This window comes from Falco biarmicus, chromosome 7 (assembly GCF_023638135.1).
Source record: "Falco biarmicus isolate bFalBia1 chromosome 7, bFalBia1.pri, whole genome shotgun sequence".
Taxonomy (NCBI): Eukaryota; Metazoa; Chordata; class Aves; order Falconiformes; family Falconidae; genus Falco; species Falco biarmicus.
In genome coordinates this window covers 28,855,820-28,877,853 of record NC_079294.1, presented here as the reverse complement: position 1 = coordinate 28,877,853, position 22,034 = coordinate 28,855,820, and the positions used below count along the sequence as shown (strand labels likewise).

General features: G+C 33.9%; 1 protein-coding gene across 10 annotated transcripts in view; it reads left to right on the top strand.

Annotated features, from left to right (window-relative positions):
* The window catches only part of FUT8 (fucosyltransferase 8), a 187,432-nt gene that overhangs the window by 150,601 nt on the left and 14,797 nt on the right, over positions 1-22,034 (top strand). For all 10 annotated transcript variants that reach the window (XM_056346062.1, XM_056346058.1, XM_056346059.1 and 7 more), the window contains one exon: positions 4,882-5,119. In XM_056346062.1, coding sequence (XP_056202037.1) covers positions 4,882-5,119 — 238 coding nt within the window. The remainder of the gene's footprint in view (positions 1-4,881; positions 5,120-22,034) is intronic.

The following is a 22,034-nucleotide window of genomic DNA, read 5'->3' as shown; positions in this document are numbered from 1 at the left end:
TATACTTATTAACTCTTTTGTTTAATATGTAGAATTATGTGAACAGAGATATGGTCTGTTCTCATGATTCTTGCTGATGGTTCCATTTAAAATGTTGCTGTTTACAGGAGAAATAAACACCCACTTTTTAGTAATGGGTATTTCCCACTATAGCTATAATTTACCCTCAAAACTTTTTCCAGGTCTTCAGATCTTTTACAAAAAAGTCCTGATTTATTCTATTACTTCCCAGGATTTCAGTCTCTCTGTTGTTGTTGTTTTCTATTTAATTAGAGGTAGAAAATTAAGACCATAAAATCATTGCATTTCAAATGAATTATTTGAAATGTCTGTCTTTAATACCGCCAGTATTCTGTAAACTTTCTGCTAAACAGCTTGAGACTAACAGTTGCAGAATTTTATGCTATTAGCTATAACCTCAGTTGTGTTATCTTTGACTGGATATTAATATTGTAGTTTACAGTCATCTGCACCAAATTTTGAGTTATGTACATGGGGGTAGAGAGTCTTCAATGCACATACACATACACAGTTGATTAATACCATCAATTAACAAGATCTTGGAGTTACCACAGACAATTCTGTGAAAATATAATCTCAGTACTCAACAGTATTTAAACAGTAGGTCTGCCTCAAGGATAGACTGTGCGGTTCTAGTCCCTTACTGTCAGAAAGGCTATAATAAAACTAGAAAACTTGAAGAGGAAAGTAATGTGGATGATCAGATACATGAACTTGATACCTCTGAGAGTTAAAATTAGATGAAGATTTCATTCTGCTAGCAGAAATGAGAAGGGGATGTGATACACAGAGGTCTACAAAAATCTTGAGTGCCCTGGAGAACTTGAGTAGGGAATGACAGTCCTGTATTTTGAAGTATGCCTTCTTTAGAAGAGGCAAGGCTCATACTGTGCTGCTTTTGCAGAGTGAAGTTGAAGGTTGAATTTCACAGGGCATACATGTTTGGGGCAGTCAGTTATAATAGCACAGAATCTGCTTCAGTGTCATTAATCTTGTAAAGTTTTATAATGGCAGCATTCCTTTGGCGGACCATAGGTACTAAAAATAACTTCTGAATAATTTTTATTTAAAGGCTAGTGGTTCCTGTTTGGTTAAAATAGTTGTTAAATAGATGCAGGAGAACAATTTTGAATCTTAGGAAGATCAGGTCAGTTATTCAAAATCAGCCATTCCTTCAAACAGGCAAACCAACGAATGTTAATTAAATCCGAGGCTAACACTACTTACTATTTCTCTCATTGCTAATGCAGTTTTGTAGGTCTGCAATATAATAGGTGATTTGCCAGCTCTATTAGTAAAGGAGATGTCAACCAGACTTCTGTAACTCTGCTACAGTCATGTGGCCTGCATACCTCATTACAAAGGTTGTGGTGTACTACAGAAGAATGAGGGAGATACATTCCTTGAAGAGAAAACCTGGATGCACTACTTCCCTTGTAACCTAGGCAGGAGAGGTAATTTGTAGCCTAAAGGACTGTAAAACTTCTTAAGAGGGGGAGCTGGGATCTGCCAGTGCTTAGAATAGGAGGGAGTGGCATATTGCATTTATTTGAGACTTTAACTGTATCAATTTAGTGGAAACCCTGAATTTTGTGAGAGCAATGGTGTATGCCCATGGTACTAGTGATGAAAGATGATCAAATCAATTTTGCCTGTTATAAAAATCCACTGTTATTTTAGGTGACATGCAACATTCTCTTCCAGAAAAATACATGATTTTAACCATTTTACAGTTCTAAAAATTTGTTACTGTATTCGGTTGCAGTGTCCATAGAAGTAATTCTGAGAAAAATAAAAAGTGTAACCTCTGGCATGGCTTGATAATCTACAGTTCTGTATATTGAAGTATGTTTTGTGCTTCGTTGGGTGTTTGGTTTTTTTTTTTTGTGGGTTTTTGTTAAGTTTTTTAGTGCAGTTTTATGGCTGTTACATTACAGGGCTTGACAATCCTGGAGGTCCCTTCCATCCCTCTCTTCATTATGTAGACAACTCAGTTGTGTGTGTGGTGAGCAGTGCAGTTAAGGATGAGAACAGAGTGCACTGCTCATTCAAATCAGAGATTTATAATGCTTTTCTGTGACTTTGTGCCAGGAGGAAAAATCTTGGCAGTCTTCACTGGATTTGAAATTGGCTGTTATTATCCTTTATCAACTCAATACCTTTATGGGTTGCTTTGGTTGGCAATTTTGGCTTATGAGCACACAAGCTATTATGATACATGCAATGTGATTGTAATTTGCATTCCTTCTCAACAGTTATTAATTCTACCTTTTTTCAGGAAATGCCAGTTGAAACTGCAGTACATCTAAGTATCTCCACTTATTTTTTTTTAAGTTCTAAAGAAATGCTCAAATACTGCATTGTCTTAAAATTTCAGTATAGAAATCTGAAAAAACCACAGTCATAAAGAAATTAGCTTAACTAGCTTTCTATTCAAGTCACAAACTAATATTAATATATATACTTTCTAGTTAAGTCTCCAAGTAGTTAGAACCCAAGTGAGTGCATTATATTAGCATTAGTAAGCAGTCATGGTATCAAGTTATGTTTCTTTATGTGATTCCTACTTGATTTCCATAATATTAATAAGCTATTATATGAAACTGCATTTGCATGTAAGAATGTTAGAAGGGCACACCTTACCTAAGTTTACACAACTTCAGATATGGCGTCAACTAAATGCTTTCAGTTTGAAGAGGACACAGGCATTTAAAGGTAATAGAAAGTGTAGACAACATTATTAGTATTTTCTAAACATTCTCATAGATTACCCCTTCCAAAATAGTTACAAAAAGATTAGTTTCTGTGACAGTTTTTGCTATGTGGAAAAAAATGGGAAGACAGTCTTAATAAAATGCTTTATGGTTCTGTTGACATCTCTAATGTATCTGTTGTCCCTGTTTATGTGCTTTCTTTAAAAAAAAAAATCTTGATTTTAAATGTCTCAACAAAATTATATTGCAAAATCATTAATTAATTTTATAAATAAATAAAATTCTAAGTCAATTGATACCTTGTGACAGGCTTGTATGTCCTGCTTTTTGGTAAATACAGTTTGCTAATGGTTTACTTTTGTCCATGATAGTTCTTTTTCAATCTGGTTATAGTATGTTACACAAAGGTATTAAAACTCTCCTGAGATAGTCTATATAATGCATGAATTATTTTTAAGTAGCAGTTAAAACATCTAGATACATCTTTCAAAAACACATAAACACAAAGTACAAATTTTCAACTTCTGCAACTGAATACTTCTGTCTGCTTCTGACAGTTCTCTAAATGACAGAAAGAAGCTTCTTATATTTTTTTATTAGACCATATTTCAGTTGTAAAATTAGCAACATAACAATAGACACCATTTTCTGGGTTTTGAGCTGAAGTATTTTCTGCACAGGAACAGTTAACAGCTGAAAATGACTACTTGCACCTGCTATTATTGCACTTCATTGAGTGGTGGAAATATGTCTGTAGATTTAGGGAGGAGATATTTTTTCATGGAATTCTTGCTTTGTGGACTTGCACACAATACTAGAAAACCCTTTTTCTCTCCTAAAAGACTATGGGAAGTAGATTCGTTATAGTCTCAAAGATACCTGTTAGGTTTAGTCTCAAGTTACTCATCGGATGTTGTGATAGCAAGAGTACTGCTATCTGAGCAACAAAAATTAGGAACAGAAATTTTGATTTATTGCTTTTCATAGCTAATTATGCTTTGAATCATTTTTTTTTCCTTAAAATGAAAAAAAACCCCAAATGTTGAAGTAACACATTATAGGGTTTGTTTTCTCTCTCTTTTTTTTTTTTTCCAGATCTGAACTATTTTCCCCTCTTTTACACACCTGAATGAACAAATTACTAATTTTTTTAAAGTATTTTACGAATCAGACTATTCAGATGGAGAGATCTCAGTTCTCTGGATGGTGGTTGTTGGTTTTTGGAAAAACCTGATTTGTTGCAAATTTATGAAAAAAAAACATTTAAAGTTGCTTAGATGTAAGAGAAACAATTTTTGTTGACACTCAAATATCAGTAGTCTTGCAGCCGAACTGAAAACTGACTTTTCATCCTTGAGATTTTATAGAAAACCTTTTTGGAATGCAGAAGTATGTCTAGAGGCATGCCGGTATGAATGTGTACAGCAAAGTACTGTATTTTACAGAAAGAAGAACTTCTGTAGATTCTGTGGTTGTGTTGTCCACATACATTAAAATGTTTATTAATTTGTACTTCTAAACATAACATTCACATCATGTAGACATTTACCTCCTTTGTTGTTTCTTGGATTGTGGAAGTGTTGTATATTATTCTATTGAGAGTGCATCCAGATTAAAATACTGTCTTTTTATCAGTCTGCTCAGTTATCTGTTCCATATTCTGTATTTGGTATGTGGTCAGTTAGTCTGGGAAGCAGTCCATTAATAAGCGTTAGCTTTATTCTGTATCTAGTAGACAGGTGGAAATTTTCTTTTGTTGAGTGACATGCATGCTCATTGAAAGAGAACTAACAAACTTGGAAAAATGCCAAAGGAAAAAGCATTGCAGCACTGAAAATCATGTTGATGAAATGTGAACCTTGAGTCCAAATGTTAGGTTATTCTGACAGATTTACAAATGAGAATGTAATTTAAAATCTTGAAGGTACTCTATTTTCTGTTAGGATAGTGAAGTATGTTCAATAACTGTTCATGTTCACAGTGAAGAATTCACATAAAATTTTCATGGAGCTGAAGCTTACTCATCCATTTTAATATGAGATGTATTATAGCAGGATGGCTGGTGTGATTTATGACAGTTTTTCAGAAGAAGTATGCCTTCGTGTATATCTTCTCTTCAGCTTCACTTTTTCATCCATACTTACAGAACCCAAAGGATTGCAGCAAAGCTAAGAAACTTGTGTGTAATATTAACAAAGGCTGTGGCTATGGCTGTCAACTTCATCATGTAGTCTACTGCTTCATGATTGCTTATGGCACTCAGAGAACGCTTATTTTAGAGTCTCAGAATTGGCGCTATGCTACTGGTGGCTGGGAGACTGTATTTAGGCCTGTAAGCGAGACATGTACTGACAGATCAGGCACCACCACTGGACACTGGTCAGGTAAGATTTAATAATTCAAATATCTTCTCCCTGTTTTTTTCAGCTTCATTTACAAACTATTTTGATACCTCTTTTTTAATGTTCTGTACTGTGTAATAACTATTGACTGCAATTGTATATGCAAGCCTCTTCTAAATTTTATTTTTGCATTGTATTGAAAACCTATTATTGTTATTAAGATATCTCTGTTTTGGAAGAGACTTTTAAAATATAAAAATTCTGTATTTCAGATTTAAATCATAATCCTTCAGCAGTCTGCCACTGTGTTATGTGCCAGATATGAATTCAATTTTTATGGGAACAAAGTATTAAATACAGACTGTTGTTGGTAAACTTTAAAACAATAAAGCATGTTTCAAATACAAAGCAAAAGAAATACAAAGAAAATGGTATCAAATAGTCATTCACATACCAACAAAATAATGAAATTGAAATAGTTTTTAATGTAAACTTAACTGACTTGAAATTCAGGGTGTAAAAACAGTGGTGATGTTAAATACCTTTTTATTTGTAGATCAGTAAGTTGGTCCATTCTTAAACTAGGCTGAACAATTTTGCTACAATGCTTAGGTGGACATTCATGTTTGGAGGATCAGATAGCTTCGTCTCAAAGTAAATAAGTGTTCATTTTAATGGAATTCTCATGGTCGGCGTGTTGAAAAGTTGTGAACATCTGCATGTTTTTATATTTTTTTCTCTATATTTTAAAGAGTTTTCAGGTATTGGTCAAACTGAGTAGGTATACAGCTCAACTGGAGATGCCTGGCAGTATGCTGACATTTTGCTTTCAATTTATAATAAATACTATGAGTAATGTTTTAAAATTAAATTTCTGCACAGGTAATTCTTATGTGAACAATTGTCAGCTTTTTAAAACATAGATTTTGTTGATTCTTCCTCTGGTTTTAGATATACTTATTTTTTCTAAATCTGTAAGTGGGATTACAGTGGGCATTTATAAACGTTACAATGACTGCAGGGAAGACACAGTTAATCAAAAATTATACAACTGCCTGTTCTTACCCAAGATCAGATGAATTTAGTGAGAAGTGAGATGTCTTCATTGATAAAAGGAGATTCTTGGAAAAAAGCATAATTAAACAATTGGGTTACAGACAGATGGAATGTTAATTTTAATAATATTTTTTATTATTGACAGTTATAGTCCATGTAAGTATTGCGTGAATAGGTAAGCTAACAATGGGTAGAGAATGGGCTAAGCTATGGACAAGGCAAGTAAGGGGTAAGCTGTGTCAAAGAGAAATTCCTTCAAAGGGTTGGGTTTTCCTGTTTTGATAACAACTATGAATCTTCATATGTGCAAGTGAATCTTACGTCTTCCTATGTGGTTGATAGTCAGAACATATCAGAATCTCCAGTCTTTTCAGTAGGATACTGCATACCTGGTGCATGTGGAATCTTCAAGAGTTTCACTGTTAATGTGTTAGAAATCACGAATTAACTTTTCCAGATTTACAAAATCCAATTTACAGATTGGTGTGTAAGCGTACTTGTGTGTTTACGCATTGAAACAACATCTGCGCATTGAAGTAATGTCTGTTCCTCAAAGTTTCAAGATGCTGCAGAACTTTTCTTCGAAAATTCTAGAAGTTTTTGTGAATGAGAATATTTTCCAAAAATTAAATTTTAGAAGTGGTTGAATGTTTTCTAAGAATAAGTAGAAATGGAAAACTGATATTTGAAACTCCAGCTGAAGTTTTATTCATGTTTGGCAAAATTAGCAATTGAAACTGCCATCTGGTCATGGTTCTGGGCAGACTGCTCTATGTGATCCCAGAATTTAGTTGCAGGCAGTTCTGTGTGTCTTGCATTTAGCATAATAAGCTGTAAACCACTGTTCTGGAGCACTTATGCACACATGCCTTAAAGACTATATATTTTCATGAAAATCTGTTAAAGTAGAACATGATTTCCTGCAATATGGGCTGTTGCTGATAAACGTACAAACAATGTTTGCTTTTAGCTCTCTACAGTTTTGTTTTGTTTTGAGATTAGTTTCTAGATGAGAATGAATGGTTTGAAGGCTGAACTCATGCAATATCTTGATCAACTTTTTAAAAAAATTAACTAATGCCACTAATTTGCATTTTGATATTCTAGAGATATAAGATATTCAGCTATGAAAGACAGTGTCTATGGTAAACCTACTGGGTAGCCACACACACTGTAAACGTGTTAAATTCCGGTCTTCTGCAGTGGACTGATCACTGAAGGCGGCTACTGACAGTTGATTGCTTTTACTAGCTTCAATGTGGCTTCAGTAGGAGTCTTCACTGGATACTTAATTGCCAGTAAATCTGAAAGACACTCTATCTTGTCAAAGATTTGTATGTGCTTTTTATGTCTTTATAAATTTATACAGATTTTGATTTTTTTTAATTTTGTTTTTATTCCCTGTACCTTTACAGGGACAAATTAAGAAGAGTTTGTGTGCAAACCCACACCTTTAATTTTTTTTTCTACCGTTTCTGAAATCTGTCTTCTTTTTAATTATATTGCATCTGTTTGACAATTATTTTAGTTGTATGAGCAACATAAAGTTTCGAGGTTTCTGAAGTCTATCTTCAGCAAAATAATTGAGATAATAGTAATCTCTTCTACAAAAGATTGAGGCTTACGTGAGCTGAGAATATATATTATTGGTCCAGTCCTTTCCTAACTAGGCATAAAAGCTAAGCTTGTCTGTTTCAAAAGAAATTAGCATATTTTAAGAATTCGGGAAGTAGGGTGAATTTTAATAAGCAAGCTGACATTAGTCTGATAGCAAAAGATTAGTAAGGCATGTTCTCATCTGTGCAGAGAATTAGGGGTCATCTCATCCCTTGTCATCTCTGGCAGGAGTTGTTCTTTTTGTTTGACATGGTATTCCTACAAGTCAAGTTCAGTTTTTCTAGCTTAAATATGTTAAAAGACTGAGAAATCTGTTTCAGGTTTTGGCAAATACAAGAGTTATTTTACACTGTGGCGTAATTTTTCCTCTTCCTTTCACTTGCTTTCATACTGTCATTCTAAAGGGAAAAAAATCTTAAGAGATGGTTGTATGCCTGTTCTTTTTCAATTTTAAAGTCGTTCCTTGCCTGTAACTGTAACTTACTCATAGTTCATTTTTCCTTTATATCTGTGGCCAAACTATTTATGTAATTTAGGTAGGAAGTGTTATAAGAAGCATGTGTGACTCCCTAGTAATAAGAACCAAAGTTCAGAGAACTTGTGAAGACATGTTTATCAGTAAATTTTTGATTAATTTTCTTTAAAATAGCTATATTGAGCATGAATATTTTTAATTGGCAGTTCATAATATTCTGTTATCATTGCAACATGCTGAAACAGGTTAGACCATTTTTTTTGTCATTTTTTACTAGCCGATTTATGGTAACGTTGTGTTATTCCCCACAATACATTGAAGGAGGGCTAGAAAATAACTAGATAAAAAAGTGGGACCATATGATAAATGTGAAAAGAAAACAGATTAATAGAAATCACAGATTAGTATATGGTTAGAAGTCATATCTGCATTACATGATGGGAGAATGAAGGGATATGGAGGTAAAGAAGCCACGTACATGTTTTAAATAACAGCATGTGCTCCTTTCCATGAAGGCTGCAAACCAGTAAAATGAAAGATAACTTGAAAAACCAAACCCGGAATAGTTTCCTGCAGTTACCTTTGAATATTGACTTTGCCTCTACCCGTGGTTTGAGGAATGAATGCTTTTAAGGCAGATGTATCCAGAGGGGGAAAAACGGCAGAGCTCTTTATTAGGTGGTAGTGCCAGCTTTTAAGTATTGATCGAACTGTAATGTTAAAATACGAATCAACTAATATGTTTATATATATAATTAAAGTGGATGCTGTGGTTTCACAAAATTAATGTTTAATTTATTAAAGCTAATCAGGCCACAGTAATCAAAAGACTAAATGAAATTTGCAAACCCAAACCATAAAAGTTCTGCAGAATTTATTGCAATAAGTAAGGAAGTTTAATTCCATGAACTAGATCTTCCTTGACAGTAGTTTTTCTTTTATGTAAATCAGATTAATATTTAGTATTATACTAAAAAAAAAACTTTAACTTGCATGTGGTTCTGTGAATTATATTTTGCTCCCATATCTCACTCTTCCTTATAAAGTCCTGCAGAAAAATTTGATCCATTTCTGTTTCTAATTCTTAGTATCTTTTTCAATACTCATTTTCATTTATATCTATATGTATCTATCACATTTCGCATATATATATGTATCTTACACATTTATGTGATTGTGAAGCATACTGAGGAATGGTGATTTGAGAGAACAGAGCAGAACAGCAATGTCTGGTATTTGTTTCAATTGTGTTCATCTTGAAATCAAGTACTGATATTGCGTAGAGTTTTTGTTGTGAAGGTGTGTTGTAAGATGCACTTTATGAAGACATTTCTGTATGTAAACATGACAAAATATTTAGAAAGTTGTAACTCCTAAAGGACTATAGAATTCTAATGAGATAGATCTGTGTTTTCAGAGCAATGCAGTAGTCTAAGAGAGCAAAGTGTGATCCATATTTCTGTCTACATGGTAGAAAATAGCAGCAAGAAGCTATTTTCACCTTGCAGAGCAATGGCCAGGCTGCAGCACACTGTCTATCGAGTTTTGTTATCTGGCCTTCAGAATGGAAATTGATAAATATGAAAAGATTCTCAGAAAGTACTACATTGATTCAAGGCCAGAAAAGTCTGCTTTACAGTTAGTGATTAAAGAACGTAATTCAATTTAAAAATGAAGCAAGTTTAAAAAGCTCATCCTGCCACATTTTATAGGCATATCTATATGGGAAAAATTTCTACTTTTAGATAAAAGCATGTGGTTGGACAATTCAGATTGGAAATAAGGTCTGTTTTCTGCAGAAAGATTGGCTGACTACTGTAATTTATTCAGGCGATATGGTACATTCTCCATCAGTAAGTCTTAATTTCATAAAGATTCTGTATGTTCTTGAAAACTGAGTATCTATGCCTTGCATGAGGACAAGTAGACTCATTTATTTTAAACAGTCCTTTACCTGCTATTACTCAAGAGATTGGAACAGCAGAAAAACAAAAGGAAAAAGAAGTTGACATGTTTTTAAAAATGTGATTTTACTTTTTTGAGTGAGGTGAGTCAATCCATAAAAGGTATAACTAAAACGTTAGTTGTTATCTTTGAGTGCATGGCAATTATTTTTTTTTTCACTTTCAAATATCAGATCAGCGCTTAACTTCATGAACAAAACTGCTACTGGAATAAAAGAAGCAAAGTCTGAGAAAAACGAAAGTCAAGTTCATTTAATCAGCTGATCTTACACTGAGGGAAAACATGTATTTAGTGTCAGTATTTAGTGTTGTTTTTTATGAAACTTTCATAGTTTATAAATATAAGTTGGTGCTTTCTCAGCATGCTTTGTTGTAGCTTTACTAGTAATTTAAAAGACGGTTTGTGAACCTGTTTTGACTCATGGATAGAGAAGATTGTAGTTTTTGCTTTACTCTGAACCGATTCTCACTAACATATTCACATAAAAAATAGTTTCTGGAAAGGTGAGTTGTTCTCATGTATGTAAAAAAAAGATCTTCAGAATACTGTAAAGAGAGTTGTATTTAGAAGATATCTGGTAATGTAATTGAACTTAGTTCCAACATCCATGTGTAATAAAAAAAACCCTGTTCAATATATTCCTGGGGGTTTTTTTCCCCTTTGCCTTTTAAAAAGGGTTTACTTCTATAGATCATCTCCCCATTGCAGTACAAGGGAAGAGACAGCCTTCCGTTAGCCCTAAAATAAGTTAAATTGTAGCCTAAGAGTACATTACTTATTTTTAACTACTTTAAAATTTTTGCTACAGCTTTTTCTTGTTATGAAAATGTGGCTCTCCAAAATCAGGAAAAGAAGTATCTAGAGTTCATCTTAAGAATATATTAGTTATTGTGATAGTTGCATTTATGTAATATAGGTTGTTATCTGAAAATTGGAAAATGGTAATTATTGTTGCTGTTCCTGAAGCTCCTAAAAGCCTTGTTGCAACAGGTATTTTCCAGGGAGATAGTGTTATAGACTGTAGAATGTTGCAATTGGAATTAGGACCAGTAAGATAGACACAACAGAAAATATTAGGAGTGTGAGTAATTTTATGCATAGTGAAATTCGCATGAAGACATTTAACTCTGCTTGATTTTTAAATATAGTATGCAGCAAAGTTATTTATGGTTATAATCCTGTCGTGCTGTTTTAGCAGCCTGGCATCATTTCAGACATAGCAGAGAAATGAAGATACCTGCAAAAGTAATTTCTATACCTGGTAGGAAGCAGGATCAAGTACTAAAACAGAGAAGCAGGCTTTAAAAAGAACAGCATTGTTCTGTTCAGAGACCTGAGAATACAATGAAATCTTCAAAAGAACTTTTAGTTTGGAGGGACTACAGGCAGAAGGAGTAGAAGTGTTACAGTCAGAAAAAGTCTAGATGATGTCACAACATTAACTTAAATGTTGTGAGTATTATCATAAAGTTATTAGTTATCTCCTTAACAATTCATAATTAACGTGGTGTACTCAACTTGTCTGGAAGAATATTACTTCGTTAACAGAATAAACAGAACATTAATGTTATGTAGTACCCATTCATTGGATTAAGCTTCATATGTAAAGAATATTACCAGTTGTAGTTAGCTAATTATTTGTTGATAGTGACAGATGTTGAAAGATTTTGGTTTTAGCTATGGGTCTAAACCAAAGCTGCTTAGGAAGTCAAGCGTGCTGTTGGAAATTACATTTTGAGGAAGAATACAATTTTTAAATTGTTATTATTTACATCATTAACTTTTTCAAAAATTGTCATAAACCCCAATGTACAATACAAAATACTCAGATATTACTGCAGAATACCTTTATTAATATATTGTATGAATAGATAATAGTTTAATGTTGTAAGAAAATGTTTATTACATAGTTTCATATTTCTTGTCATTACATGTCTGTGAATGCCATCTCATCTAACGTGTTAAATTGCAGTTCCTTATGCAAGTGAAACCCATAATCATGCAAAACAATATGAGATTAGTGTACATGGCAAGACAGGATAGTATCTCTCATGACATGTCTTGCAACGTGCCTTGAAGTTTGGGTTTAATACTCTGCATTCCAATGAACGTTTTAGTTTTGTAATTTTACTTTTTCCCACTATTTGACATAAAAAACAGCTACAGTTATCTTAAATAATGTAAATTAACCCAGTGTGTGCTCTAAAGAGATTATACGCACATTTTAGTTATTTCACAACCTTGATTTTATTTTATTAATACATCTACATACAGTATCTTGTCAATAGTTGACGTGTTCCAGTGGAAATGTGTTAGGACAGTTGGCTTACTTTATTGGTACACCACTCTTCAACATTTTGTAGCTACAGTGGAAATTTAGTTAGGTAGGAAGACTAAATAAGAGAAACCAGATAAGTGAATTTGGTAGGGGAAAAAAAATCTGAAGTGGCCATCTGCTTATCTAAGAGAAAATAAAACAGTTAACCCTGCATCTCAGAGATTTTGGAAAGCAGCATCCAGGTAAATTAAATTTAGCTTGCATGAAGGTAGGGATTTCTCAGTCCACTACACTATGTATCATTTGTAAGGTTATATGCTGTGTGTGCATCTCAGCCCTCAGAAACAAAGTTCTGTCTTTCAGGCAGAGGGATGGAACTGAGGAAAAAAGAGGGTAGAAGCATAATTGAGACTTTCAGTGATATCACAGAGTTGTCCTGCCTTCAGCTTGCAATTCTTGTCTTGGGGAAGAACATTTTCTGCTAGGGTGATAAGAAGGTGCCAGAAGAAACAAGTCTACAAATAGCATGGGGGGCTGAAATTCCTGATTTGAAGTGTGTGCGTGGTCACAACAGTGTACCATAAACTTATAGGATGTTTCAGTACTCACAGTAATTTATGTGAGAATAACAGCTGATATCATGCAGCAGAGGTATAGCTATGTCTGCTTTAAATAACAGTAAATAAAAGGAATCCAAACAATCCACTACAAAAAGAAAAGAAGAGAGCTACCAAAAAAAAAGCAAAACAAAAAATGAGAATGCTTACAAGAAAGGACTAAATGCTTGCAAACAGCATGGAGATTGCATAAAACATGGACCAAACTCATACCACCAGTAAACCCCCTTTTTTCCAAAAAGGCAAATGTGATGAACTTGCTCAATATTGTTAGGCATTTAAACTCCACCCCACCCCACACCCCCCCAACCAAAAACCCCAAACCAATTTTGTACAAATAAGAAAATAAGCAAGAATATAATCTCTAGCAAACTACATATGAAAGCATGGGAAGAAAGGCCAAAAAAGGTTTTGAGGAGAGGTTTGCTACAGGCAACAAAACCTGATAATAAGTCCTTTTTAAAATACATCATAATAAGGAAGCCTGCTGGCAAGTCTGGAGAGCCACTAGATGATCGAGGGATGAAAGGAGCACTGAAAAAAGTCAAGACTGTAGTACAAACCATAAAAATCTTTCATATCTGCATTCATTTTAGAAATGCTTAGGGAGGCTTCCGTGCTTTGACCTTTCTTCATAGGGGACACTCTAGATGCTCTTTCTCAAACAAGTGTCATTGAAAGTGTTTTACAAAAAAACATTTTGTTTATAATTACTGTTGTACAGAACAATTGCTGTTCTACAAGAAAGTAGCTGAAGGAATACCGATTTTCAGAAAGGGTTCCAGCAAATCACACATTCTGTATTGGACGAATTGACAGACATTGTCATGAAGAATCAATTTAGGGAATACACAGAAAAATATGTTACAGTGGAGTAGAGTAAATCAGAGTTTTATAGAAAGAATAAATTTAGTAGCTTTATTTGAAAGAGGCAAAAAATATGTAGGTATGGAAGACTGAGTACACTTAATATCTTGCACTTCAAGAAGGCGCTTCAGAAGGCTTCCCCAGATGTAAACTACCATGAGACAGAAGTGAAGCTCCTGATGTATATAAAATTGGGTTAAAAGAAACTTCAGAGGGAAAGGGTAGAAATTAATGGTTAATATTTTAGAGGAGTAAGTCACCAGCAGAGACCAATGCAAACTTTACACTTCAACATACTCGTATGTTACACTTCATTATACTCACATGTCACCTGGCAAAGAGAGAGAACATGAGATGGCAGTATTTCTAATGATAATAAGGTATTTTGGTTAGTGAAGGTGAGAATTCTTTGTGAAGAGTTGCAGAAGATACTTGCAGTAGTAAGCAACTGCAAACTAAAATAGCAGATAGAAGTCTGTGTAGATAAAGACCCAGGTAATGGGGAACAACCACCCTGAAATATACACTCAGTATTGAGATCTGACTGTATTGCTATTTAGGAACTGTGGAGGGGCATATCCAGTGGTCAGTATACTGTAGTAACATGTTTGCGTAAAAACTTGGGCTTAAACTTAGCACGTGATTAAGATTTGCTTTTCAATATTTCAGCTTCAGGATTACAGAGTCCCTGTTTAAATGGTTGTACTAAAGGAACTGGGTGGCTCAATTAATGTGCAGTGAGATCTTTTTTCAGATCACAAGTTTGTATCTATGGTTCAAAACCAGTCTGACGGGTGTTTTATTGCATCTCTGAAATAAGTATAGGGACTTCTTGAGCCACTGCTGCTGTTGACCCCTAGTCTGGCAGCCTTTCCAGAAGCGGAAAGCCTTGCATGGACAAAGCAAGTTGAATTCTATTGTCCTCTCTCTCCCAAGTTCAGAGTAAAGTCCTGTTGATGATGTGGTGGTTTTGCCAGTATTTAGCATTTTTTGTGTGTAAATAGAAAACTACGGTTTTCTGCACAGCTGTTTTCACAAGAATACTATTTTCTTTCTTAAAAATATAAAAATATAAAAAGGAGAAAGTATATACAATAAAACTTTTTCACAAAACATGTTATTTGTTCTCAGTATTAAAATCAAGTAACTGTACAATGTCATTCTGCTTATTCCTGAAAGACCTAATGATCTGAAATTAGAGTTATGGGAAATGCAGTTATTTCTTGTAACTAGCTTTATTTCTTTTGTTTCTACATAGAGGAATGTTTGCCTTTGGTCTTTCAGTGTGTTTGGTTTGTTTGGGGTTTTTTTCTTTTTTTTTAATTTTATTTTTTTGTAGCAATACTTTTTACATTGCTTTACTTGTGACACATAGTTCACTTCTGTAATCCCTAATGTGCCATACTAAAGTAAATCCACTTTTATTTTAATAAGTATCTGTGTGCTCTTTCACACTGTATCAGTCAAGCCCACAATATTGAATGCTGATTCTGATTAAGCCATTTATATAGGCTAGGTGTATTCTTGGTTCTCATTTAATTGTATGAGGAGTTACATTAAATCTATTCTTGATAAAGGAATGATGTTCTTAGAGGTTGTTTTCCATGTCAGCAGCTTTTTGTAGCAGGATGGATGGTTAATGTGGAATACATTGCTTTTAAATACATCCATTGTTAAGTAAATTTTCCAGTGGCAGAAGTAAGGATGTATATGTTTCTTGAATGTTTGATGTATATAATTGTGCTGTCTATCCAATAACGTTCAAGGGGCAAAAATGCAGATATTTTATATAATGACTTCTCCTTATGTCATTGTTAACTTAGATTAAGATTTGACATCTGTATAAAATGCAATTGACTCCTTGATAATAGTTCCATGCATGGGAAGGACTATAAGCAGACTAGCAAACACGTTGTTCACTGAGAATTACGTAATAAGTATGTTGAAGTGAATGAAGGTAACCTAGAACAGGGGATTTTTATTCATGAATAAATGTGTCTACTGAAATAATTATGTTCAAAATAGTAGGGGCTTATTTCCCTACATTTCGTGATTAGGGGAAGCTGAAGCACTGCTGTTACTTTGTAGACATGGAAATCTAAGGAGTGCATGAAGCGGGGAAAAAAGGAGTCCTGGCTCTGTTCTCTGCAGTGGTACCAACAGCTGATCACGTATTTGATCAGATATGTTGTTCATATGAAATATCTTGTGAAGCAAAGCTTTCCCATTTTCCTAAAAGGTTGATGTTGTCTCAATATACTAACAAAACTAGTACTAGTAGTTAAACTTGTACAAACTTTTTTTTAACTTGTAGTTAAAAAAGTACAAATTTTTCTCACGAGCATTGAATCATGGACAATAAATTGTAATTTGTAAATAAATGTCAAGTTTCCATTACAAACTGTAAAGCTTTTACTTAACTGTCAGTCTTCTAAGAATTGTTCCATAAGCAAAAATATAAAAATTGGCCTAATATTAGAGTTTATTTGATGTAAGGTAACTGTTCTGTACTTGAAAAGCTGTACTCTGTGTGTGTGCACACTAGGGAAAAATACAAGTGTGTTTTTTTGTTCAGATGAAAAAAACCAGTGTTTTTGGAATATCAGGAGACAGCATTAGGCAAATTGAGAGTAAAATTGCCTCAGAAGTATGTTAGGTCTCAAACAGTCATTACAAAATTGCATATGTTAATCTGAGTCCTTTGTTTGGCTGCATAAATTTCCATCCAAACTGAAACATTCTCAGATTTTGAGGAAATTATCACCCGCATTCAAATTTTGAGTTACTTCCTAATGTATTGCACTAGTCATTATAATGTCAGCAATGTTAGGGTTAAATAATAATACGTATTTTTAAGTAATATTTAAACAAGGGTAATCTGAACTGGCAGTTGTGGGGTCGAATTCAAGTCATGAAAACTTTTCATCCAAACCCTTCCTATGTCTTGAAAATGGGAATTTATCATCTAGTATGGGCTCATCCTTTCTATTAATACAGATACTATTAATACTGTACAGAAAGGCGGTAGTTCAAGGCTGGATGTTTCATTCATTTCAGTATAATTTTGCCAAATCCTAAAGGGTTCTTGTCTTTTTGCATTTGAGAAATGAATTTTAAAAACCCTAAAAATATCAGTGAATTATTCAAGATCTGTTTCTTTTATAGATTCAGAAGGTCATACTGAAGAAATGCTTTTATTGTTACAGATTTTGTTAGACATGAAGAATCATCTGAGTAGGCAAATAGTACTGAATATTTTTTCCACCATACAAAATAACTGAAAGCTATACCAAGACTTTTAAGGCAGAAATAATTTCTTAGGTTTTATATTTCTGTTTCTCAATTTTCAGACCCTCAGCCCACTGATTTCTTCCTAGTGTTGAGAACAGATAAGAAATTTGAAAACCTGCATTTTGTTACATTGGTCTTCTACCTACATTGGAAGACAACATATTTCTTTTTTTAACATTTCATGAAACAATAAATATTTAATAATCCAAGAAAAAATCTTTACTATGATCTCACGTTTTTGGCATTACATGTCCATGAATGCCATCTAACACATTTTGTAGAGAAATCATTAGAACCTTTTATGGAGAAAACTTTTGTATTTATATGTGAGTTATCTTGGGAGTTTTGTTGATTCTTCCATTACAGTCCCATTATTTTCTTCGGAAAATGCTAAATTCTGTCTTCAGATTATAGACCACTCGAAAATGGGCAGACATGCTATGACTGAAGGCCAGGAAAATTTCCTTTTCTATTATTGCAGGGTTACACTCTTGTTTTTTCCCCTTGTATGTTAGGAGACTATGTGAAGTAGAGTATATCCCTTTTTCTCTCAGTTTCCTTCAGGTGCATTGTTAAGGTGAACTGTGCCTCACTGCTATGAATATCCAACAGCATAGCAGTTTTATTCTCTGCTGTTTTATTTACGGCTAACTAAAACATCTTTTTGTCTACATGCACTTTGAGGGTTGTGTTCCATCTGGACTTGCATATGAAGGTATTTTTACTAATTCATTGAAAGAAGAGTCTTCCAAGTGTTCAAATTAGGACAAGACAGGATTGGGAGCTCAAGTTACAGACCAGTAAGTAGCTCAAAAAGACAGTAAATGTCTAAACTGGAGCCCTTCTCCACTAGATGCCTGGACAGACAACTCCGAATATTAAGCTCCATTCTCATAACCTGCTGGAAACTTTTAAGTCGCCTAAAATAGTGTCTTGAGGTTGTCTTGTTTTTTGCATGCTTATACATGCTTGTTAAAGGCTCATGCATATGTCCAGTTAGCATATGCATGCCAGAGATCAGTCCCTGCAGATAAGTCCCTGAAGCTGTTGAAGGATTATTATAAAAGCAAGCTGTTTATCTTGTGTTCCAGCAGACAACCTAATACTCAAAGCAAGTATTTGGAAGTATCTTCAGGTATATAGTAATTAACATTACACTGAACTAGAGAATAAGCTTCAGTGGAAATGTTTCAAATCAACCCCCAAAATAGTTTTTCTTTGATATTGCTGTAAAGATCTTTTCTGTATATTTCCTAAGTTATTCCATCTATCCTTATGTAAGATCTTACTTTTAAATCATCAACTCTGACTACTGTTTGCATGAATGACTAAACCTGGATAACATGGCAAAACCTCTTTCATTTGTAAAAGTGTATTTGCCATTGCAAATACATTTAATGGTATTTTTTGGTAGCCAGGTAGCTGGAGCTCTTCTTGGACAGGTACCCATTTCATGTAAGGTGTTTAGATGAAATGTGGCATTGTTCAAAAGCATTTTGAGTATATAAAGATAAAAGGAAAAATAAATTACTAGTAAAGCACTTGATTTTTACTTAATTGGACAGTCTGCTGAAAAAGCCTTCACTAATTGTTATATGAAGTTAATTTGTGCAATCACACACTTCATCTGTATACTTTCCAGCTGGCATGCTGGGTATCTAAACAATTCAGGAAGGGAAAAAATCTTTACATTTTAATGTTCTCTGAAGGTGACATGACAATGGACATAAAAAGCTTCTAATAAGTGATGAGTAATTTCCAATACAGCGAAACCGAAATATAGGTCTTTATAAAGCATCTTACCTGAGCTAACTCAAAAGAAAATGCAGTCCCTAAAGGCATCAGCAGATATTACTGTTTTAGTTGTGATAGGCTATTTCAAATGCAGAAATAGATGCGCTCAGCTCATGCTTTCATTAGGTCCAAGAGGGATAATATTCATTGACATCTCATTACTTACTAGGACAGTTAAGAGCACTGTTTATGTTGTGGTTTTGATTATGAGTAGGATTTTCAAAGAACCAGAATGACATGGGAAAATAAATACTATTGGAAGACGGTGGAACTTGCATTACAAAGACATGTTGGTAGTTGAGCAGCTCTGGAAGTTAGGGGTTTTGATGGAGCAGAAATAAAACTACCGTCAAAGTTTTATTTTGGGGGGAGAGCTGATAAAACGGTGTCTTTGGCAGAAAATTACTTTAGCTGAGTTTCTTGTGAGAACAAAAGTTTCGTCATCATACTGTACCTTTCTATCTGCTCCCTTTTTTCCCCCTAACTTAGTACAAGTTCTGAATATTGGATTAATTTTGGCCAGATTTGACCAAAAGAAATCTAAGAAATTAAGGTCTATCAAAAGTCCTTAAAACAGATAGCCTGGGTATGTGTATACAGCTGCTGAAGTCAATATTCAGGCCTACCAGCAAGTGAGAAGCAGTGGATGATCACAGATGTCACTTTCCAACAGGCAAACAGTACTAGGAGTGGTAAGAGACATGGGAGTATGTGAGGGTAGTTGCAAGAGTTGTGCAGGAGAGGAGAGTAAAGGATGTAGGAAAAAAGCCTTGGGGGCTGCTGGGTTGAGAAAAGTAATAGAAGGCGTGTTGGCATGTTTGCAAACATTTTCAAACAAATAGCACCTGGAGAATCCTGTGAACATTAAACAAGCTATAAATAGAATTACAGAGGCAAATTTTGGCACCCGTAAAAGCAAAACAAATTACATTGGAAGAAGTAGCTTAAAATATTGCTGAAATGTAAATGACATGTAACAACTCTAGAGGTATCATCCAATGTAAATAATGCCATGATTCTGTGATCAAATGTCAAAGTTGGACCTATGCTGAGAGGGAATTGGACCTGATTGCCATGATGGTACTGTGATTTGAGCTACCAACATGAGAAAAAGATAAAAGCATTAGTATGGATTATTACCTTTTATGGCTTATCTATTAGTTAAGAAAATACAGCTGGGAAGTGGAAAAACTGAAGTATTTTAAAATTTAGGGAATGCATAGCTAAAAACTGAAGAAATGTGTGGATAAAAAGATCATTCCATATTTATAACCCGACTTCACTGTGTTCAGTTGAACAGCTACAATTCATATCAGTCAAGGGTGTGATTTAATGTTTTTGTAATATATGTGCTTGCCTATCAATCAGACTTGAGTTTTGATTATCTACTGTATCATTAATTTTTATTGCAGCTTATTTCTGAGTAAACTAAAACAATATCCTGCTATCTATAATTTCAGTTAAAGATTTTTAAATTATGCCTGTTGAAAATAAGACAAGATCATTGCCTATTAGGAATTTTTCAATGAACACTGAAAAAAATAATAAAAAAAGTGATCAGTTGGATAAGAAAGCTGTCACTTGCCTATATGGCTGTTGCAAAGAGTTGTTTACTCCTTCAGGTTACCAGAGACTTACTCTTCACTGTTTTTATCCAAGCAAACAGTTGCTCTAAGTTTTACTGCATTTGCTACGTCATACTTTTTAAAGTGAGTGAAGACTAACAGGAAGTTTTTTTTCCATTGTACAGAATGATAATAAAGGTGATAAAAACTAGAAAGCTGTCAAAAAGTTTCCTAGAATTGTTCACACATCTGCATGTTTGATTACACAGTTGTGCTTAATCAGTGACGTCAAATGGCTGTGCTTTATCAGAAGTTTGTGTGTTTGGATTAAGTAGACTTATGCACCTTGCCCACTTCTAATTTTATGTAAACTGTTAACAAAATAGAACGTTGTTAAAAACAGTGATAATCACATTGATTCTTTGGTTTTTTTTTCATTTAAAAAAAAAACCCCACAGTTTAGGCATTGTCTGAACGCAACACTGTGTCTGTCAATTACGTTGTCAACAGTAACTGGCAAAAATCCTGAAGCATGAGGGGCTTCTGTAACCATTTCAAAATTCTAATTATAATAACAAGACATTCTTTGATCTGCATTTGTGAATATTTCACTTGATTTTCCATTTGTTAGCCATACTTTCAGTAGTAGTTCCCTTGTTGGGTCTCATACTGTGTAGTTTTACAAAGTAAGGAACTCTTAATCTTCTATATGAAATAACCATGATATTTTCAGTTCCTTTTCAAAAAGTAGTTTTTCATATATCAAAGTGCACTCATTAACACACCTGACAGTTAATTTTGCACAACCATAGAATTTAGGTAGACTCACTGGTATTAATGCAGCATTCTTGGCAATGTATGATGTAATCATGCGATAGTCATGATATTTCTAGGATTTTGTCACAAATATACTGAAATGTCTTTTAATGCATGTGAAAGTGTTCTAACCTTAGGGCTTTAAAACTGTTTTTAAAATAAAAATAGTTATCCTTGCACTTCAATGATTTTTTTCAGCCATTAGATTTACTTGATCATCAACAGTTGCATGAGTTTGATTTGCTTGTATTTAAAACAGTTTTCTCTTCTGGCTCTTGAGCATTAAACAGAGAACTAGCCACCTTTGCCAGTAAGCTCTGCAGACAATGAAAATATTCTTTTGGAGGAAATGAGTACACTAGAAATCTTATCTGAAATGTTCAGTTTTTCACAAATGTAATGCTTGGTATTATGTTTTCATGTATTATGATTCATTACAGTATATGAAAATAGCTTCAAATTATCAATTATGCAGACATGTTCGTGTAATTAGTAAAAACACTTAAAAATATTGAGTGCCTATTGAGCCTTGAAAGTCCCATCTAAAACATCTGTATTATTACAGTTTAGTTAGTATTTAAAAGGTGAGAAATTCTTACCTGTATGTAAATCACAC